The 22849-nt window shown below is 38.3% G+C and overlaps 1 protein-coding gene across 1 annotated transcript in view; it reads left to right on the top strand.

Annotated features, from left to right (window-relative positions):
- olf186-M (Ki-ras-induced actin-interacting protein-IP3R-interacting domain olf186-M) overlaps positions 1–22849 on the top strand; it is a 234393-nt gene that overhangs the window by 169068 nt on the left and 42476 nt on the right. The window contains exons 7-9 of the mRNA XM_083143998.1: positions 1156–1249; positions 15846–17089; positions 17997–18038. Of these exons, the coding sequence (XP_083000124.1) occupies positions 1156–1249; positions 15846–17089; positions 17997–18038 (1380 nt within the window). The remainder of the gene's footprint in view (positions 1–1155; positions 1250–15845; positions 17090–17996; positions 18039–22849) is intronic.

Below are 22849 nucleotides of genomic sequence, written 5' to 3'. Positions count from 1 at the left end.
CTTGTTTTACACAGTAACAAGTGAATTTGCTGTCGATTCCGCGACTCATGCTAAGTTGACGGGACGAGCAGAAGCCCCGCCTACACGCATTTCTAAGTGATGACGTCAGAGGACCTCCTGTCTGTGGAGAGGACGTTTTCAAATCCGTGACGTAGTAGGTGAATTTCAGCAGTGTTTGAAGGCGTGTTTCTCAAGAACCGAAACAAATATCGCCGAGATATTTTGCACGTCTCATGTTTCTGTCATTATCTGTAAAATGAATGGATTTAAAACGTTTTTCATGTCAAAGTGGAAATGTCCATTGTCATGGACAATTTGCACAGTAATACTCATGGATCCCACTGTACATAGAATAATAACAATTCATAAATACCTATTATAACAATACGATACATCAGTAGAAGAAAGAAAGATAGAAAACATAACTACATTAATAATTGCATAAATAATAATAATAGTACAAATTTTATGCAGTGCATAAATCAAATAAAATATTTGCAGAAGTATATCCAGATACATATCTATATACAGACATATTCACATATATACTCATATATAAATACATATGTGCACAAATACACTGCTGGACCAAAAAAAACAGACACTTGCATTTTTGTGATAAAGCATAATTTAGAATTATTTCTGATTCAAAGGCTAAATAAATGTTGCAGAAATTATTGGAAATGAGAAAACCTGAATATATTCAACAGAAAACAAATATAATGTTCAATTGTGCAATACTTAACTGAGAGCGTAATTCATAAGTAATTGCAATTCAGATGTCAAATATTAAGGTGTGGGTTTTTTTTTGTCCAGCAGTGTATATTTACCTACATACTCATGTATTCAGAAACATATATAATTCTGTTAGGGGTTTAATTTATATCCTGCCACCACATGTTATTTTATTCAAGTATTGCTTCATATCATGTTACTCATAACATAAGTATTATTCAAGTATAAAACCAGTATAAGGCATAGTGTTCGACTTATTCTTTTAACCATTTCGTCGTCATCATAGTATTTTCATGATCACTTGTAACTGTCATGTGTGGTGTAAACCAATGGATCCCTAAGGGCATAACAGGGTCCAAAGCTACAAACAATATAAGAAGTGGCACAGTCTTCCTATAAATTGATTTTTTACTGTTACAGGTGAGAGGAGTCGCAGTGGAAGACTTCATACAGCACCAGAAGAATGAAATCGAAACTTTTGAATCAGGGTTTTCAGGCTACAGGGGATTGACAGGTAAATACATTTGTTTATGTATATATATTGTGATGGAAATATTTATTTTGCATCATGCAGGTACTTAACGGTGGAACACTGTTAACATTGATGTTTTCTGTTAGTCATTTATCACTTCACCAATTGGCACGTGTAATATTCCTTTTCTCTTTACAGCTTGTGATCTTTGGTGACCACTCTTTATAGGGTAATGACGTTTCACAACAGTATCTAAAAAGTCATTTTTTGAGTGTGAAACCCTTCAAAACAGTGTAAATTCAACAATTCTTGTTATTGTGATACGAGTCAGTTCAAACTTGACGATTTTTTCCCCCCAGTTTTCCTCTTTTTTAAATTTAGTAGCTGATTTGTGATAGTCTAATAGTCAGGTATCGGACTACCAGTACCAGTGGTGCATGATCTTGGATTGTAATTTTTTCAAAAACATCAAACCTCCCATCAAAAAACTATTACTACCCCCAACATGGCAAGATCAAGAACGTGTGCAGCCATACCTTCACACCCCAATATGTATCTTCATCATACAACACAATGTAGGGAGAGTTTGAACTTCTTTACTAGACTTGCCTTTTCTTTATACACATGTACCCATTCACCACACCAGTGCCAGATCTACAAATCTTCGGCCCCCCGCAAAATATTACCAAAGGCTCCCTCTACCTACCTATCTTTACACACACACACACACATATAAATATAAGTATGTGTGTGTGTGTCTGTGTGTGTGCGTGTGCGTGCGTGTGTGCGTGCATACATACACATATACAGAGCATTCCCTGACATTCGCTACGAGACTTGGCGGCAAGCGGCCCGGCAGCAGCACTTGTCTTTCCCAGTGAACGGGTCCGGGACAGCCACTAGAGTCTGCTATTAAAATTACAGTTTTTGTATTGTGTATTAACCTTGACTACAGAAGGTGTTGAAAACGATGTCCCTCTGCTGCAACACATTCCTGGCATCTCCGATGGAAATTGGCATTTGCACGTGCAAGTTCGTCTACTGTAATTCTTCCTATTTCTCGTACAATACTCTCTTTTAACTCATGGAGGGTGTGCGGATTGTCTTTGTATACTTTATTTTTTAGATTTTCCCATTTTTCTTTCCACTTCTATTCGGAACTGACCCTGTTACTCTAAACTTTTTTACGAGGTTTAATACAGTGGTGCTATGTGGAACGGGAACACCAGTAAATTTCATTGCAAAACGTCGTCACAATTCTCCACAATTCCTCTTTCCAAAGTAACACTCGACAAGATAAATCCTTTGTTGTAATGTAAACTTTTGTGGTGCCATATTAAGCTACAATCTTCAATACACGGACACGACACAACACAACTTCCGAGGGAGGATTATACTGGCATCAGTCTGCAACGTCAACAGAAAGGGAAAGAGAGCGAAGGCAGGGAGAGCGAAAAAAACAGACTGTAGTAAGAGACTCTCGCGGACTCCGTTCACCGGGAAAGACAAGCACTGATGCCGGGCCGCTTGTTCGCTGAGTCTCGTAGCAAATATCAGGGAATGCTCTGTATAATGTATGTGTTTGTGTGTAATTCTTGATCTCATGTTCACAAAGTCACATGTGAAGGGTAGGGGGAAAAAGAAGGAATGTCACAAAAACACTTTTTCGAGATAACGGCACTGTAATGTTGGGACATCCCTTGTTCTTTCCCAGTTCGCCAATCCTTTTGCTGATTTTTCCATGGACTTTTCGAAGTCTCGGAACGTATGGAATACTCCATCAAACAGTACCCAGAACCACCAACAGAACGAGCACAGCACCCGAAAAAGTGCAAAAATGGACATTCCTTATTTTTCCCCCCTTACCCTTCATGTAAGGGCCTAGAGGGTGATTCAGAAGTCCCTTAACACCCCTCTTCAAAAAGTAAAGGAGTTAGGCTGCGTACAATTGGTCATGATAGAAACAGGTTAGGCTTAGGGGGGAACCACATTGTGTGTTCCAAGCGGACGTTCGCCATAATGAATTCAACTGAACATTTTTAAATGGAAAAGGGGGATATGATACATATAATGTATATATGACACTGTTAACTCACGTCTGGAAAATAATACATTTGTTACAATCGTGCAGTTGTCAACTTTTTCCTGATTAAAGATAGGTTGAAGAAACCGTCTCCACTGCATTTCTCATGAAATTCTAGCCTCATTTGATTCTAGTCTGATTGCCATGCAGGAAACCCGGGATGGGTGATCTAAGGTCAGTATTTTTCCACCTTTGTCCCCACATAAAGCGGCTCTAGGGCCCACCCAGCCTCAAATCAAGTGGTAACCGGGGGGGGGGGGGGTTAAGGGTGGCTGCAATGTGATGCTGATCACATCAGCTCCAAGATGGCCGACATCGAAAATATCTGGGGCCACATACCCTAAATATGCCTCCATGTCACGGTTCTATATGCACAGTGAATTTTACATTGTACATTTATATATTGTATTCGATTCTGTACCCTTGAGTAACTAAATTTATTTTTTATATACGAACCCTCTACTATGTCAATGGCTGAGGGCCCCCTAAAAGCTTATGTCTCCCTGCCCCCCCCCCCCCCCCCCCCCGCACTGCGGGGTTTTGCAGCTTGTAGATCCGGCACTGCACCACACACACATATACTTGTTACATAGAAATTGGAAGCGAGCTCACAACCAAAAATTATTGGAAGAAGGAAAATTACTCTTAGAGCTATTGGCAGCTTTCAGATCTAAGCAACATGTGACAAGCGACAAATATCACTTGTAAATAAACCTTCAGAAATAAATGCAACCTTTCATACTGAAGTTATACGGCAAGCATCACCTACGTTTCACTCCGACTGAGCCATTTTCTCAATAGCGTGCATCGTGTCACCTCGAACTATTGGTTGCGCTTACTGGAGATACCTGTGTAGCTTGTTACTTTGGTGTGAAACTCCCGTGTTGTGTCATTTGTCACTTCGGTTTGAAAGCTGCCGCAGAGTCAGCATATACAGGGTGTTTCCGTGACTTTTAATCAAACTGGCAGAGTGGATGGAGATTGACCCAAGTACCAATATGGCTCCGGAAACGTGTCATTAAAAAGTTATTAGCCTAAATTAGTTGGGGCTGCCTAAGATTGTGGAATAAAACTTATGTGGGTTTTAGATATAATACGAACATTATTACAGTGTATTGTAGCACTCTGTGACAAAAACGTTACAGTAGTTGTTCAAAATGGTGGCTGCGCTGGTCTAGTGGATAGGGCATCTGACTGCTACGTGGAAGAGCCAGGTTTGATTCCCAGAGTTGGTAATCTAAGGTCAGAATTTTTCTGGCCTTGTCCCTGCATAAAGCGGTTCTGTGGTTCACCCAGCCACAAATCAATGGGTATCTGAGGGCAACTCTGGGGAGGATAAAGGCAGCCAGAGCATGGTGCTGATCACATCACCTCTAAATTGCCGAGATTGAGAATATGTGGGGCCCTACCCATACATCCACTAAATGTGTCTTCATGGCACTGTGCTATATGCGTGGGAACTTTAACTTTACCTACCAGTTCTGTAACATCCCTGGAGTCATTCTAACGATGTCGCAGACAACATGGATTCTTGCCAGGGTGTCCCTCGGCTCGGCACCCTTTACTGCCAGCCAGTGCACCCTGAATGTCCATATTACATCTACAAGTCGCATCTCTCAGTTGTCTTACTTCAATGTCATAGGCAGCCTCTACTAGTTTTGGCTTATAACTTTTTAATGACGCATTTCTGGACCCATATTGATACTTGGGTAGTTCCATCCACCCTACCAGTTTGATTCAAGGACACGGAAACACCCTGTATGAATATGTGTGATAACTATGTAAGCTTCATTACAGCCAAAGCAAGGAAATGCATGAATTTGTTGTTGTGTGAAATCTGTGGTAGTTCAGCATAGGCTGTATTACAGAGAAAGCCTAACCATGGTTAAACATGTCTTATTAACAGGACGAACAATCTCTCCAATTCAATCCATTTTTAGTGAGAGTAACGTTCCGCTAAGGTTCTTCTCTTCACTGTCCACTTCCACACGTCTCAAAGTGCCTGGTAAAGAAAACTCCATTATGCATTGCTCAGTTAGTGACCCAGGTTCGTCCGCAACAAACAAATCGCTAAGGCATTCCGTTAGATTCAGTGATTCAGTGGAGAAGATAGTGTTAACTCTAGATCCGATGCCCATTTCGGCATCCACCAGCAGTAACTACAGTTTTGGGAATTGGAACGAGAGTGTAGTGTCATTTGAAGAGAAGGACAAGGATTGGAAAGATCGAAGTAGACATGTGACGCTCGTGTGATGATGTGAACGTTATATTTTTAAAATGTGGACATCACAAAAGTGTTTATATTTGTGTGGTTGAGAAGAAAGGACATTTCAATAAGATTTATTAGTGTGTTTCAAACTTTTTACCGCCATATCATATTGATCTTTTATCTGTTCTTTACAAATTTTCGATATATGAATTATTATATATGCTGATCTGTGAAGAAAACTCATTTCCCTTAGGAACTGTTGGAAATATCTGCCTGAAAGCTAAGTGGAATATGAAATCCTCCCAACTCTATATTTTTTTGGTGAATCATTGTTTTAGTAACATTTTCTGTGGGCTCCACTTTCTCTATGTTAATTATGATAAGGCAGGGATTCAACCTTGACAGCATGATAAATATGGTGCTCTTATTTTGGTTCATTTATCAAAATAATGATCATTAGTAATGCTTTCAAACTGTTCCCAGTGTTGGTGTTCCTTGTTGAGAACCAGAGGAACGTAACTCCAATTTATAAAATTTACAGGAGAGAGGAGATAACGTATTCTTACGAATATGTCTGTGTGAATCAGCAAATTGGTGATACATGACTCTACTTTCCCACTAATGGAAAGAGAGGCCTCCCCGATGGTGGTAACGCAGTAGCCTTGTAATTAAGGGGTCCCAGGTTCGATACCTGGTGGAGGCACAAGTGGTTCGGATCTCACTTTAAACAGTAGGTTCAATCCCAATTAGCCTTCCTGTGCATAAGGAGGACTTAAAAACAGAAAAACTCAAAACTAGTGAGAAGAGATGGAAATATGTTGATCTGACTCCAAGGAGGTACCTTAAACAAAACTGAAAACCATATTTTTGGAGTTACTTTCCTTGGGTACTCATATGACATGTCGTTCCCTTCGACACCTACTCACTTCTTTGTCCTGTTCTCTACATTCAAGATCGGAATTTTAATTTTTTTCTCAGTTCTTTGCAAGTATGGGCTCCCATGTAGCCAAATGCTTAGCACCTTTACCTTTGGTGCGATTCCTGGGAAAGTCCACAGAAGTTCAGCGCCACTGAATATTTAATAATAACACTCCCTGGTCTGAAAAACAAGAAAACAGCACTGACAACACATCAACCAATTTAAAAGTTGCTTGGTAATGCCCTGACCCTCAGAGGCTTGTTGCAACATTGTAGTTTAGGTTCGTTTACCTCTTTTCTAGTACTATGAACTAGGCTGAGCCAATACCGATGCCAATGTATCAGTATAGGCCGATACCAGTTGTATCGCTATTGCAAAGTATCGGTTTCAATTTATTTACTGTTACCAGCCGGTACTTTTTTCTGCATTTCGGTCTTTCACAGAGTCCACAAAAATGATGCGCAACACTTTTGCGGGAGTGTAATTATCCCGGAAATTATGGAATATTCGAAGTTTCTTCTTATTTGGCATCTTTTTTGTGTGAAGAAACGGAATTTTGTGATTACATATAATTTAATATTGTGATATAATTCATAAATATTCTGAAGTAAAAGAATGTGGTGAATTAATGCATATAATTAGAGGGGAATACGTACACGCTAATATTAATCAATAATTTGGGCAACTTTTAATTACAGTAATATATTACTTACGTAAATTTGCAGTTATGTAATAACTGTACGTAGCTATTACAAGACTTTTTTTTTATTTAAAAAGTGTGATTTCAGTTTGTTTTATATTATTTTATATATATATATATATATATATATATATATATATACATACATATAATAATAATAAATTTTACAGTTTACAAATTCGACTTATGTAAAGGTTTACGTAACGCATTACTTACATAACTCAGGGAGAGGGAGGGGTTACTGTATTCCAATTTTTAAGAATTGGTATCAGTTCAAAAGTGGTATTGTCTCAGCCCCACAACAAACTACTCATGCGCTTTCATCTCTTATCTTCTGCATTGTGGAAGTGATGTGATTCTCTCAATGAAGCTCAACTACCTTTTTTTTTCTCATCACTCATCATGTGATCCCCCTCTTTTCTATCCTAATGCAAATAAGGTGATTCTGCCTGATGTCTAAGGTTTAGTGCATACTTTTTGTTCAATCACATATATTTTCGGAGGGTAGGGAGAGTGATTTCATTCCTGTCATTAGGGGCTTTCCCACTATCATAGTCAATCATTACATTCCCCTAAATACTTTTCCAAATTTTATTTTGGTGGCCAAAAGTGAGAAATAGAGAACGTGACATGCAATAGTATCTTCATTCATGGTCTCTCTAATAAAATCTACAATAAGAACTTTTCGACCATGTACAAGAGTTGCACAGTTCACAAGAACTATAAGAGATAAGTTAATGAAAATAAATGCAAATAAGGATCGCATGAATGGATGCTCTTTATTATCATATTATTGTTGATTAAAAATATATTTGCTGTGTATGTTTTAAGATTAAAGATTTGGAAATTATGGATTGACATTTACATATACACAGTGTTGTTGATATGTTGCATTTTTTGTCAAAAAGTTAATGGGCTAGTGTTTAAACAGGTAGTGTACATGCATATTTCTTTACTGCTGGAAACTAAAGGTGTCTATTTTTACATGTTTTCCATTGTGTAAGGGGCATAATGAACATCATGTGATGACCTTTTCTGAGCATAACTTCACTAAATTTTAGTGAAAAAGTAAGAGAGGTTAAGTAATTATTAGAAGATATAGAGAACATGCTATTATCAAAGCGCTCCCACATAGGCAAATAGTTAGCACTTTTGCCTTTGGTGCAAGTGGTCCGAGGTTCGATTCCTGATGAGATCCCTGAAAATTTCGATGTTGACCAAGCATCATGAGGTCAAATGGGAAGGTACTTGGAAAAAAGAAGTAGTATCAGTATTTGTAAAATAATTCTTGGAAAAAAGAAGTAGTATCAGTATTTGTAAAATAATTCTTGAATATTTCCTGGCAGCGAATGATGAAGAGGTTTTCTCGGGATATGAACCATATGATTTCCGGATTGACTTCCGAGAGCTACTCTCATCTTCAGGGATTTAAGTGCAGAGATGTGTCAGGGTAAAGTTTTATGTATTTGCTGTGAGAGAAGTCCGCTGTAGGTGGCGGGCCAATCAGGTGCTGGCTTTCCAACATCCGCACTCCCAGTCAACTATCGAGCTGAACCCAGCCTGGTTAACAATTGTTGACTGGGAGCGGAACCTGATTGGCCCACCACCTACACCAGACTCCTCCCACGCCAAATATATAAAACTTGACACATCTCTGCACTTCAATCCCTGAAGATGAGAGTGATGTTAGCTCTCGGAAACCTACCCGGAAATCATCTGGTTGACATCCAGAGGAAAACCTTGTTATCAGTATTATTGTTTTGATTTGTTAAATTTTCTTGGAAGAATAAACTGCTCAGAAAAGGTTCAATGAATGTGAATCTGACTCATGTACAGTATGCGCCAAAATATACAGTACTGAAATGAAAACATGAACAAAAGTACATCTCAAAGCTGCTTATTATGAATTATACGTTACTGAGGATAACATTAGCATGTTTTTTTTATCACGGTATGCATAATGTAAGTGTTCAAAGTGTGCACCGCCTCGCTGTAGACAGTGTTCATATCGTTCACGCAGATTCTCAAACATCCTGAAACAAAGGTTCTTGCAGACTCCTGCAAAAGGAGATGATTTGCTCACGTAATGCAGGCACAGTTTTTGGTGGATCTTCACCGTTGAGCACACTCTCCTTTAACATTCCCCACAAGTAGGCATCAGGTGGTGTGAGATCGGGGGAATGGGACGGGTATGGGAAGTCAGTACCACGTGAAATGATTTGTCCTGGAAAGTTTTCCTGCAGCAAGGCTAGAGATTCTCAAGCGGTATGGCTGGTCGCCCCGTGCTGTTGATACCACTGTCTATTCATCTGAATGTTCCTTGCACGACAGAACTACCAGTACGCCGAAATTTCGTAACAATAGACAGCATAACTGTGTTACTTGGTGCCGTCTTATTAAACTCCTCTCGGAATTGTTCTGCCACCTTTTTCAAACTCGGTCCACCTTCACGACCGCTGCCGTATGAGCGGAAATAATGCTCAACTATGAATACTTTTTCCTCCGTCGAGAGACCCATTTCCAACAACAACTGCACAACACAACTTCCTTTTCACTACTGCGAACACGTGCAGCTGGAGCTATGCCCCGTCGACAAACGCAACCACATGTTCGAGATGCGCGAGTTTCAGTACTGTATATTTTGGCGCATATCGTATTTGCTATACAGGGATAAATCCCGGCCTACTTTTAAGTAGTAAATCATTAGCAATTTTGACATACGGGTTTATACATATTAGGTTAGAAAGTAGTGTCAGACATGCAAGAACGAGAACGAAAGATGGTCATCATGAATACAGTAAAACCTCGTTAATCCAGACTAATGGGGGATAGGTTGACCAGTTTAACGAAAGTCCGGATTAACTGAAATAACCTAAAAGAACAGTAAAAAGTGCAGTAAAACTCTGTGTATAGCAACAAAACATGTTTATTATGTTGTATTTAAAGGGCATAGGCCTAAATACACTATACAGTACAGTAAAATGTAAAGCAATACTGTGCAGTATGTACATACCCATATTATGATGATGTGCCCGACTGACCTGGCTCTGCATCACACTTTTTTTTTTACCCTTCCAGATTAAGCGAAGTTCAGATTAACGAGGTTTTACTGTAGTAGTAAAAGTTCTATGAAAGAATAGGTTTTCTTCCACATGTCCACAATGGTTTGAAATTTATAAATGCAAGCAGAAAATATTGCTGCATGCAGCATAATTAAAGGCCTATATTCATATACTGTAAAATTTCTGTGATATGTTACTTTACTTTCAGCTGTCATAAACATAATCATAACTATGCTGACACCAAATTGAGTTTTAACAAAATTAAGCTATTGTGTAAAAGAGTCCATTGTACTGGTAGTACTGTTTAGCTGTTGTGATCCAAATATTTTTCCACATAATGGCCTGTATTTTTAATTTCCGTGGCCATATTCGTTCCTGTGTTTAGTTTGAATTTTTGTTTGAAGTCCACTTTAATTATTCATTAGTAGTGCATTATGTGTGCACCCATATGCTAATTGGGACTGTACCTACAGTTTAAAGTTGGAGCCGAACCACTATGAGCCTCCACCTGGTATCGAACCCGGGATCCCTTGATTACAATTACAAGACGATGACATTACTACTACACCATGGGGGGGAGGAGGTGCTGTTCCCATTTCTTGTGGTAAGAACCATATGTCCATTACACAGGCTCTCATATCATACTAAGGGATGTAAGGAGTTACCTTCCATGTAGTACATCCAATTGTAAACCTCACTTCCACGTAGTACACCCTGGACTGCATTTTGCAGACGAACGAGGCTCTGGCGACTGGCCCTATGGCCAGTATAATTCTGTGTTTTGTCCTTATGTCTGCTGAGTGCCTCTTAACAACCTCAGCTTTTAACCGGTCAGAAAATTTTATTATTTTGGTTACGACACGACATTACAGTTGTTATTTTAGTTATGGTAAGGGGCTGGACCCTGTATAAAGTGACGGGTGCAAAATAGCCTAAGTGCTGACGTACCAAAAATTTTAAATTCAAATTCATATCATACTAAGTCAGAGTTACAAATTTGGCCCCTCCCATCCCTCTCATTCCCACACACATATTCATACATAAACACGTACATCCTATTTCAACCAGCAATATGTGATACTGCATATCATATATTGAAGAAGCTTTAGACATGGTTTGTACTTTGCAATTCACCCACATGAGTGCCACAAAAGCTAACATTTTCTATCCTGAAAAATATTGTGAGCCGCGGTACCTCAGTCGTTAGGGCATCTGACTACCATGTGAGAGACCCAGGTTCGATCCCTGGCAGGGGAGAACCGGGATTTTTTCCACCTTTGCAAGCAGCTCTGGCACCCACCCAGCATCGTATAAAGTGGGTACCTGGAGGAAACTCTGGGGGGCAGCCAGGGGCATGGTGCTGATCACATCAACCCCCCCCCCCCTTTGGCCGTGATCAAGAAAGTGTGGGGCTCTAACTCCACATTTCCTATACACCTTCATGGTGTGGTGCGAAGCCCTTTACTTTCTTTTTTACTTCATTGAAGTTTATATCTTTGCTTGAACACAGTCTTTGTTAGTTGCAGACTTGTTGAGAAAGAAATGGAACTCTGTCCAGATACTGTAAATAAGCATGTTACACCATTTGTAAGCTCCATAATGCATTTTGTATCTTATTATTTCACGAAGCAAGGCCACAACAACATCTGGTTTTTCCTCATTCATTTCAAACAGCTGCTTATGAAGCCTGTAGTGAACATGTGCTTCCGTCAACTTCCATGTTTATTTATTTCTTCCATTTTTAATTCTTTCTAGCCCTGCTCCATATGCACAGATATACCATAACTATGTCCATGTATGTGTTGAGTTATATTCTGTTATTCAGAGTTTAAGGGATATGTTCAGAATATGTATTGCCCATAATCCAATAACTTTATTTGGTGCTAAATATTTGTTACTGAAATTTAGCAAGATTTCACACCAAAGTGGCAAGCAACACGGGAATAAATATGATCGGCTTCAGAGAAAACATAAGCCAGACCCATGTTGGAGTGGTTAACACATCGTGCAATGATGGTAGGGGTCCTGCGTTTGTATCCTGACCAAAAAACGAACTACAATAAAGCAAATTAATCAATCAGAGAATACTTAAGCAATGCTTCGTATAATGATACACACACACACATAATATCACTGGATAGTACATGTAATGATTTTAATGCACATAATAATAAAATCCCAATCTAGATTTTCCACTGGTTGAACTCTTTTCAATTTGCAATTCAGTTCTTTCAAATACTTTACTTTCATAGGTATATCACTATACTTTTTGAGGGGAGGGGGTTTGCATAGAAAGAAAATTTTGCATACAGATGAATGGCACTTCACTAACTTAAGCAATTGTTTACCACATTTGTAACTCTTCACAAACATTTTCCTCCATTTGTTTCCATCATTGGAGATTTTGTGGAAATTACACAGCTATCTCTCATTCTTGTTTTATTTTTCATAAAGAAAAGTTGTTTCAGTGACCTGTACTGAATGTTGGAAAAATATTCTAGACAGCAATAGTATATGACAGGCGACAAATCTTGTATTCCGTTTCCTCTTTTGAAAATAAAGTGAGGAAGCATGTAAATATTTATTTTGTCAGTTTAATCATTTCATTTCAAAAAAAATGATAAGATTTTTCCAGTAAAAGTTTGATAAATTACATTTAATGACTTTCATTCCATCAACAAAATACATTCCTTTAGTATAGGAGAGGTTAGGTATCAGAAAAGACAACTGGGAATGATTGAAATACATTGGCATTGTCCACAAAATGGAATATATCGAAAGCAGCAAAACAGTTTTGTGTATTCTAACGTTTTCTATACAGTTTCAAATATAGTATTGTGCTTTTTGTAAATTGTAGATTGTACAATATATCACAGAACAAAACAAGAGACCAAAGAGCTTTACATCTTTTCTACTTCTGCAATATATTATTCAATTTCATTCCACTTACTACTGACTATTGTATATTTCTAATGTAATGTTATTAACTGTAAAATGGGCTAACTTTGTTTGAAATGCAGAAAATGTAAGATATTTTCTCAAATAAATTGTTTGATTCAGTGCTAGTTCTTATTATTGGTTTTACGAAGAGGAACGAGATTTATGTATGTCATGTCAAAAGCACCAATCAGAAACGAAAATAAAAATGTTCTGCTATCCTTGTAATGATTGTTCATCACGTTAATATAACTCTTTAATCAATACTCTAAAAATTTGTGCCAGCCCCCGTGCCAAAGTGGTTAGCACATCGTGCTATGACGCCAGGGGTCCTGTGTTTGAATCCTGGGTATGGATGTTTGTGAGTGTTCATTCATCAATTTCATCATATCATCATCACTCATCCCCATCTTCGCAAATTAGCCAAAAGTGGCACAAAAGTGAAGTAAAACAAAGCAAATCAATCAATTTAAAAATAAACACACTAAATTAATCATACAGGAAAATGTGAAAATGAAAAACTTTAACATGGGCAGCACACAAAATATCCAAGCAATATTCACACTCACAGCACACAATCTGTAACATTTGTGATAGCTTATGTGTGAATACATATGAGCGACTGACTTTTCATTAACTAAGAAAATACCAATCAATAAAGTGTGATTTCTTTTCTACCAAGAAGACCTGCAGATCTTAATGGTTAGCTCTTTTGAATTTGGTATGAGTAGTCCTGTATTCAATCCCCAGAAGAAGGCCTTTGGAAGCAATGGTATCAGCCCTGGTTTCGAAAGCCACAAAACAGCGGTGACAGACGAGGTTGTGTGTGCTGACCACATGTTACCAAATAAAAAGAGCTGCTTGGCACGCTTTGGCTCTGATAGGGCAGTTGCACTACAGACTTTGCTTTAATCTACTGTTCACACGTCCAGAACTGCCGACATGCGTGGATTTGAGTCCCGGCCATGACATGCTGTTCTTCATAAGTGTCACTTCATCAGTTTCATCAAATCGTCGTGATTAACCAAAAAGTTGCAGAAAAGTTATACAAAATTGCAAGTCAGGCCCGTACATAAATATCTGTATCATCAAAAGTAGTATGGAGTGTGTAGTAAGGGACAGTGTCAGTAGAAGTCAATTAACACTTCAAGAGATGTTTTAGAAGATATAGAAAAAACTGTAGTATTTGCATGATATTTCTAACACACACACACACACATACATAATTTACCTTCATTTAATACTGTTAAACTTTCGAAAATGGATATCAATTCTAGATACGGGCCTGTTACAAATACAAACACATTTCAGGAACCACAAAAATCAGAATGAGACACTGGTTCTTCTGAGATTACCTAAACGAAATGTGTTGCAAAAAACTTGGGACGATCTACTGTAAAATTGATAGCAATGAAAATTGGTGAAGCTGCAATACTAAGTGACCAAAGGTATTGAATTTTAACATCAAGCACAACTTTTGTTGTAATAAAAAAAGGCATCATTGTTCAAGCCGAATATTGTGCTATTTTGCTTTGTTACTGACATGCTGCATGAGATAGCCCCTTAGTTGGCATTTTAAGTTCTCATTAGGATCAGAAAATTTGCATGGCAGTAATTTTGTTGTGTTGCTGTTATATTCACATTGAATGGATTTTGTTGTTGTTAGTGTCGTATTAATATCTTTAAAACATCCTCGGTGTCATTCCTAGATGACATATGATGAGGACATAACCACCACCACCATTAGTTCAGATATGTGAAAAGATGGTAAAATATATTCCTCCATTACTAAATTCATATTCCTGTATACCATGTAATAATACAACTAGTACAAAATATATTAACTCTTTCATAATCACAGCACCTGTTTGTTTAAATTGAAACACAATTATTATTCAGTTTTAATTGACATAGGAATATGGCAAAATATAACTGGTGTAGCCAGGTATGGGCTTAAGAGGCCTTGCAGCTCTGAAATCTTGGTTAAAATATCCAAAAATGCACTAAGGTGTTTGCAAAACATTGTGCTAATCTTGAAAAAATCACACTATTCCCATATTTCAGGTACTTACCAATAACTATCTCCTGTAAAAATAACCATGTAATAATATCTTGTGTTACAGAAAAATGTCTTTACTGTGTTGTTCAGAATTTTCTTTGTTTTTATTTTTGCTATATTATAATTTTGTCTTTTGTGTTTGATATTTGAGGCATTCCAGCATTACGGATTAAAATATTCACAATGAACTGATTTTATGGAATTATGATGTACATTATGGTGTCTGCTAACAAATTAAAAAAACTTGAATATGATGACATAGGCTGAATGCATGAAAAGCATTAAGAAAAGTGCGTTACGTGTGTGACACTTTAAAAATGTAGCAAATTTTGACTTCATTTGTCTGTGAAGAACATACGCTGCAGATGCTAGCAACTTTTATTGGTGAAATGTGCAAATTATATGCATTCCAAACATTTTGATGCATTTAAAGACAATAATAATTTCCATATTAATTCATTTTGTTATTTACTTGGAGTAGGACCACTTTTCGTGGAATGCCCCATTTGCATTTTGAACTGGCCATGAGTATTTTATTTACAGCTGTGTTTATTTAGTTTGTAGTAATTGCATGTTATATAAGAAATATTTGTTTTGCATGTTATGTGATAATAAGCATGCACAATTTTTGATTTTGCTTTTCGTTTTCCTTTATTTGCTTTGCAATAGGTCCTTCACACAAGCGACCATCCGTAATTGTGGCTAAAATAATAGAGAAACTTCGTGAACACGATCGCGACAGTAGTTCTGTGGACTCGGCTGATCCAAGCCAACCACCGTCATCCCCTGTTGCCACTCCTGTTATCAGAAACAGATTCTCCACAATGGCCAAGAGGGTGATGAAACGGACGAGCGTTCTGACAAAAATTAAATCAGCAGACAGTAGACAAATGAGCGTTCTGACACCTGATAATCGTAAGTTCTTGGACAGCCAGGGTAATAAGTCCCCAGATGTTCCAAGGAAAAGGATGATTATCGGTCAGCGTTCGTTCACTTTCAGTTGCGACGGCGATCTGATCGAAGTGGAGCAGGACGAAGATGGGAATGACTGTAAAGCTAACTCCGTGACGATCGCTGAAGAGTCTGAGTCAAGTGAGAAAGCCGATCCTGCACCCAGTTTTCTCGCAAGGAAGCCTTTGATTCATAAAGACTCGCTCTTGTCGTCGGCTACGAGCCTGACTAGCTATGACAGTGACAGCGACACTGACGAAGGCAGCAGTGACGTTAAAAGACACATTTTGACCCAAGAGACAGAGTTTAGAGGCAACGATGTGCATCATTTTGGTCGCGTATTGCCACCCCCACCAGAGAATACTATTAACATTAGTGGGAACAGTAACGTAAAGACAAACTTCGCTAGCGTGGTGGCCGCTGCTGGCATGTTTGCCAGAAAGAACCAGATGTGTCCGGCGAAGACTCCTATTAGCAAAAGAATGAGTTCTACAAGCTTAAGCAGCTGGGAATCAGACGGTAAATCGCCTGTTTCCATCGAGAACTCCCACTGGCCTATTTTCCCCGAGTTCGAGTCTATCGAAGAGCAGATGTCCGAAGATGCAAGCCAGTCTGCCTCGGATAAGAACATGTCGTGCCAGACAGCAACGTCCGAGGAGAGTAAGGCTGAGTGTTCAAATTCCAACAATGTTGAAGGTGCGGCAGTGAGTGACGATATATTTGCAAGCCAAATAGACAGCGACCTCGTTCTTGAGTGGGTGTCATCCAATCTGCAGCTTCGCCGGAGTAGCTTAAAGCGCCAGTCGAATGTCCAGGATGAAGTTCAAGATGGTTCTGCCGGGAAAGAAGAAGAGGAAGTGGAAACTGAGGAGCCGACAGCTGGCAATCCCAGGAATCCAGTGGTAGCTGAGCTCAGGAACCGGGAACTGGCACCAAAAGTGGATTCTTTCGAAATGGAGGAGGTAAGACAATTCTTTTATTTCTTTCAAATCCATAATTTTTCTTTAATTTTGCTAAATGTGTATGTTAAGGCTCTGGTGGACCTTTGGCCATTGCCAGCAAAACTGTTTTTGAAATTTTCTTTCCTTTTGAAAATCTGCTACAGTATTCCAAAATCTGAAAAGTCACATGTGCTAAAGCATTCACCTGAATCTCCATGTGGTTCGCTTTTCCTGTTGTCTAGATATTTTCAGTAGTTTCATGGCTACGTGTGCCTATTAAACTACTGCAAATATCAAAAGAACAATGAAAGTAAACCACATTGAGATTCATGTGGATGCTATAGAAGAAATTCTAAGCAGATGTGTGTGCCGGCCTCTGTGGCAGAGTGGTTAGCACAGCGCACTACGATACCAGGGGTTGCGTGTCCAAATCCCATCCTGGGCATGGGTGTTCTTTGTAAGTATCCCTTCATCATCGTATCAATCATCCTCATCTCTGCGATTAGCCAGAAGTGGCAGAAATGTGAAGTAAAATAAACCAAATCAGTCAATCTAAGCAGATGTAATTTTTAATATTTTGGAATATCATAGTGACTTTTTGAAAGGAGAGGAAATTTCAAAAAGAGCTTTGCTGACAGCCAAAAGTCCAGCCGAGCCATAAATGGTCATCACTTGGTTTAGCAGGTCTCAACAGTGTTTTGTTGCAAATTCGTGATCATTACATTAATCATTGTTATTTAAAGGGGAGAGACATGTAAACATATGTAACTTCACAGGTTTCAACAGATATTCGAAGTACATTGTGGACATACTGAAAATAATTTACTTCTTGCAGGCATCTTTATATTGGTAGATGTAGAGTAATAAAAGGGTTAATGGAAAAGTAGCGGCTATCATAATTAAGTACAGTGTCCTTTGTTTCTTATAGGGTGATGCTCTTTTTACAAAAATCTTCTGTCAGAGTTTGAGTGTGAGTATTCTTTCGTACCTTGGGAAATACCTTGGAGTGGGGCTTTTTTGGCTGGAGAACACTTTAACCACTGGGCTTACCTTTGCTCGGAATGCAGGGTGGATAGTTAGTGGAACTCTTGCATTGCTAAACATGTGGATGAATTATGACAATCGTGGTTGTTACGTGTGCTGTCATTGGACACTTAAATGTCCACGTAGCTGGGCTTGGTTTGTGTCTGAAATTTTGCAAAATTATGCTGTTCTACGATGCCATTGCTACAGAAACAAAATTAGCCAATTTCCATAGATTCTCAAGTGCTGAATTCGAAAATGACATTAACTGTTGTTGAATTGGCACTTGCTTATTTTCATGTTATATAAGGGAACTTAACTAAGGCCACCTAAATGTTATACTGTATATGTAGAGACTTTAGGACCTCTACCGATGGTGCAGTGGTGTTGTCATCACTTTGTAATCAAGGGGTCCCAGGTTTGATACCCGGTGGAGGAGCATAGTTGATCGGATCCCTATTTAAACTGTAGGTTCAGTCCCGATTAGCCTTTCTGTGCATAAAGTGGACTTAAAACATGAAATCAATCAATATGTAGAGACTATTTTTCTCAATCACAATAATAAGTTAACTGTTGCCTAAAATTGCTTATAAGTAGATAAAATGACATGCTAAATATTTTTTTGTTCATATTTAGTTGTGAAATAATGTAAATTGAACATTTTACTTACTTTTTAGTGTTTATTTCAAATTTTATCACATTTTTCATATATTCTATGAAGAACACTGCAAATAAATGTAAATATTCTGTGGCAAACACAGTATTTTATGATTTGATTTGCTTTCTTTTACTTCGCTTTTTGTGCCACTTTTGGCTAATTTGTGAAGATGGGGATGAGTGATGATATGATGAAATTGATGAAAGAACACTCAAACGTCCATGCCCAGGACAGGATTCGAACCCAGGATCCCTGGCATCGTAGTGTGATGTGCTAAACATTCTCCCATGGGGGCCGGCAGTATTTCATGAATATAGTAGCCACAATCAATATACCTAGTTGTCATTGCAACTTGTTACTTAAGTATTATTTCCCTAACAATGTTCTAACTTTATTGAAGGTTGGGCTCCACTCCTCCCCCCTCACCCCAAATATTTTCTTTATTATTTTTATTTAATAAGGCTTTTTGGTATTTTTTTCTTATTTTTGAGAAGTTATCAAGAGCTTGTTATCTTTCTCTATTATGTTTCGTTATGGTGTTTCTGAATTATGGGAGGTGCATTCAAAAAGTTCCTGGAATGAGATACAACAACACTTGTTTGATGGGTGATATTTGACAACCTGGATATCTATGATGATATGTTCAGTGGCGAAGCGTAGAGTTCCTAGCAGGGTAGGCACAGAAGTGCGATAATTTCCATGTTGCTTAAATCTGTGAAAAGAAATGGAGGGGGAGCTATGTCATGGAGAGTGGTTCAATGTCTCTCCAGACCACTTCTTTACTTGCCAGTGGCGTGACGTTTTCAAAGTGTTGTTACCGGCCATCAGCACGATAATTATGTCTTAGACGTTCTCCCCCACCCACCAGATGTCATCGATCTAGATTTTTATTCATTTCTGTTTTTTTATTTGTTTGTATTTTTTCAACCCCTGATTTATGCACACACCTCCAGAAAGAACTACCAATCATGATACATCGCGAAAATCCAACGAATAGTGCTTGAGCCCTGTTGTCAATTCTTCATAACTTTTTTTCTAAATTTATTTATTTATTTTGCAATTGAGGTGAAAAGGGCTAGAAGAACCCCATAATTTTCGGGTCAGTCTGACGTTTGTGCCGTGAGCAGGCGACAGAATTCCGCACTTTCAGCGACTGTCAGTTTGGTATGTTCTATTGCTGCCAACTTAGTTTTTGTAGCAAGACTTCCTCGCACCAAGGAAAACACCATTGTTATCTGTTGTCTAACTAAAGGAATGGTTGTAGTTAATTCCAGTCTTGGCTTTCTAGATAAATGAATTTCTGACACCTGTATGTGCAAATAAACATAATTTAAATTTTGAATATTTTCGTCTCATTTGTTCTGATCTATGCTAATCGCGACGATGAGAATGTATGGAGAATGAATTAAAGATGATCAGGAAACATTGACATGACCACAATTAGGTCACCTGGCTTCGTAACGTGTTAGGATGACGACTACGGGGCTTTCTAGAAAAAACATAAGTAAAGGTGACCTCTCTCATTCATTGTGTATACTTCGCATCCTAGTTTGTTCAACCCCTTGTGTTAGTAGACACCTTTACGTGATAATAGAACATAGGATCCTTGTTTGGGACCCGGCAACACGACAGGTTACTATGTAACATATAGACAGGTTATAATAAATGTAGTTGCTTGAGAGAATAGAATCCCAATTTTAGGCGCAATTTAGCTCTTTTCTGCCAATCCAATGTGACAACACTGGCCTGTTCCGCCAGACCTGAAACAGACATGGCCCGCGCAATAACCCCATAACCCTCTTTGTCCTAAACCCAAAAAAAGTCTTCCCTTGCATTGTACTTTATTTGGCCACCCTCTTCTCTTGTTATCCCTTCAGGGTAAACGAAACTGCCTACCTCTTCGCTTGTGTTGGCTGCATAAAAAAATATCTGCTTGTAATATTTATTCAACGACAGTGTTAACGCATTAAATAACGTTTCAACAACTTTGAATTTTTTAAAATATTTTGCTGTCACTTGCCACTGCTACTTGCATAGGAAAATATACTTGAAAACATTTTAGAAATGATTGTTATAAGAAGGAAACAAAAGTGGGTCCTACCTTACCGATGATTACATCTTCACTCAATTAAGAACTCGATTGTTCTTGTTGTTCTTGCATTTCAGTCCAGCACTTCTTGCACTTCTGCACACGACACCAATCAAAAACAAAGCTCTACCGCCACGAACCTAGCGCTCCGACCCAAACGCCAAGCTCCCTTCTAGCGTCGTGAGCAGGAGGCAAGTTTTCCCAGAGGGTGAATGAGTGGGGGAATCCCTGTTCACGATAAAAATAAATTATTCTATTCCCAGTGAAAGTAAAACTACTTTGTAAATATAAGGCGTAACTATCATTTTAATTTACGTAATTTGGTATGAAAACAAATATAAGTTCTTTGGACTTTCTGTTTACGCTACGGTGTTGGGTGAATCGACAAGACCATCAGCACTCTGACCAGAAAACGAAGTCAGAACTACAGTACTCCGTAATTTTCAATTTCACTTACACTTGTCGATGAAAGGAAGGAAAACCTAAGTTTCGTACAAAATATGGAGAATGTACAATGAAATAGAAGTCTCTCTGCACGAACACAGGCTAATGTTTATAAAAAATGCCGGTACACCACAAATTTCCAACCCTGGCGGAAATGCAGTGTTGCTGATATTCTGTTCGTGCTAGTGGGTAACACCGCGAGGCCGGCCTCAGGAGCACGTTATAAGCATATGTACAGTACTCGTAAGATTAGGCTTCCGCATATACGACCGTAGGACGGAATGTGAAGAGAAGAGGCCCCAGCCAATGTGCCTCACTCCGTGGAAAGTTCGTATACTGGACAGGGTTAGGGTTAGAATTTTTTTGTAATTATCATAAATGAAAATTCCAAACTTTTTCATTGCATTACATATGTTTTGACGAAATAAGTAAATACACCTTTAAAAGAGTAATGGCGAGGGTAGGCCCGGCCTCCTGGCCTCATAGGACACTTCGCCACTGGATATGTTTACATCAATCTGGAGAGAAGTATGTACATTAAGGATAAATATAGTTAAGTCATATATAACATGCCGTTTTAAGTTTCCTTTAAGAGGGTGAAAGTCTCGAATTGCATGAAATCTAGTGATCCTATCATTTTGCTACTTTCAGTTAAATTTTCTGCAAAACGAGTTTGGTCCTTTTCTTACACACATGAATTTCAATTTGCCCGTTGTGATTTAAAGCAAAGTTCCTGAAATGAGAAGTAACAACCAAGTAAACACTATGTATCAAAAGTAACCTCCACTTGAACAGCTCCAGTAGCATGGATGCCCAAAGGGGAGGGGGGCATGCCCCGTCCCCTAGAAAATGAATATCCACCTAAAAAATTATATATTTCACGTATAATTTCATTTCAGTCACATGTTAATTATTATAAGGAAGTTGAAGGAACATGATAATTTCAGACTGAAGCAGTGTTTTTTGAGGGGCATCACTATTATTCAGAAAAATATGCCTCCTCTGCCCCCTCCCCCTGGAAAAAACTACCATACTTGCCCCTCCCTGGATAAAATCCTGCATACGTCCATGTCCAGTAGTAGAAACAAAAACATAACGATTTCTTGAAGCTTTAACATAGAATATCAGCATATGTATGGTGGAAAATATGTTTATGTAAGAATATGGTACATGCTTCTTTGTACTTATGCATGTGGTGAGAGAGTTGATTGGTTTTTTGCTACAGTGATTGTTTTCTTGTGGTTTTGGGCTTCCCGTTAGACAGGAAATACATTTAGATTTGTGTCTTGTGTTAGTTAAAATTCTTTTTTTTTTACTTTTTAATGAAGTGGGTTTTTATTTAATATACTCCAATAGAATTTGTATTTTAAATACAGGCCATGGCATTGAACTAGAGTATTCTTTAAATAAAAAAAATAAAAAAATAAAACATGACATCTACTTTTGTCACACAATATTGTTAAAATTTAATAAAATTGTGCATATTGCATAATTACAAGGATATTTAGCCTTCATGAAAGTGGTATGTGTCATTTTTTGAGACCCCATGAAATGTCCAGTTCCATAA

This window comes from Lepisma saccharinum, chromosome 22, assembly GCF_977018435.1.
Source record: "Lepisma saccharinum chromosome 22, izLepSacc3.1, whole genome shotgun sequence".
Lineage (NCBI taxonomy): Eukaryota > Metazoa > Arthropoda > Insecta > Zygentoma > Lepismatidae > Lepisma > Lepisma saccharinum.
The sequence above is the reverse complement of the archived record's forward strand: the minus strand, read 5'-3'. Positions and strand labels throughout refer to the sequence as shown.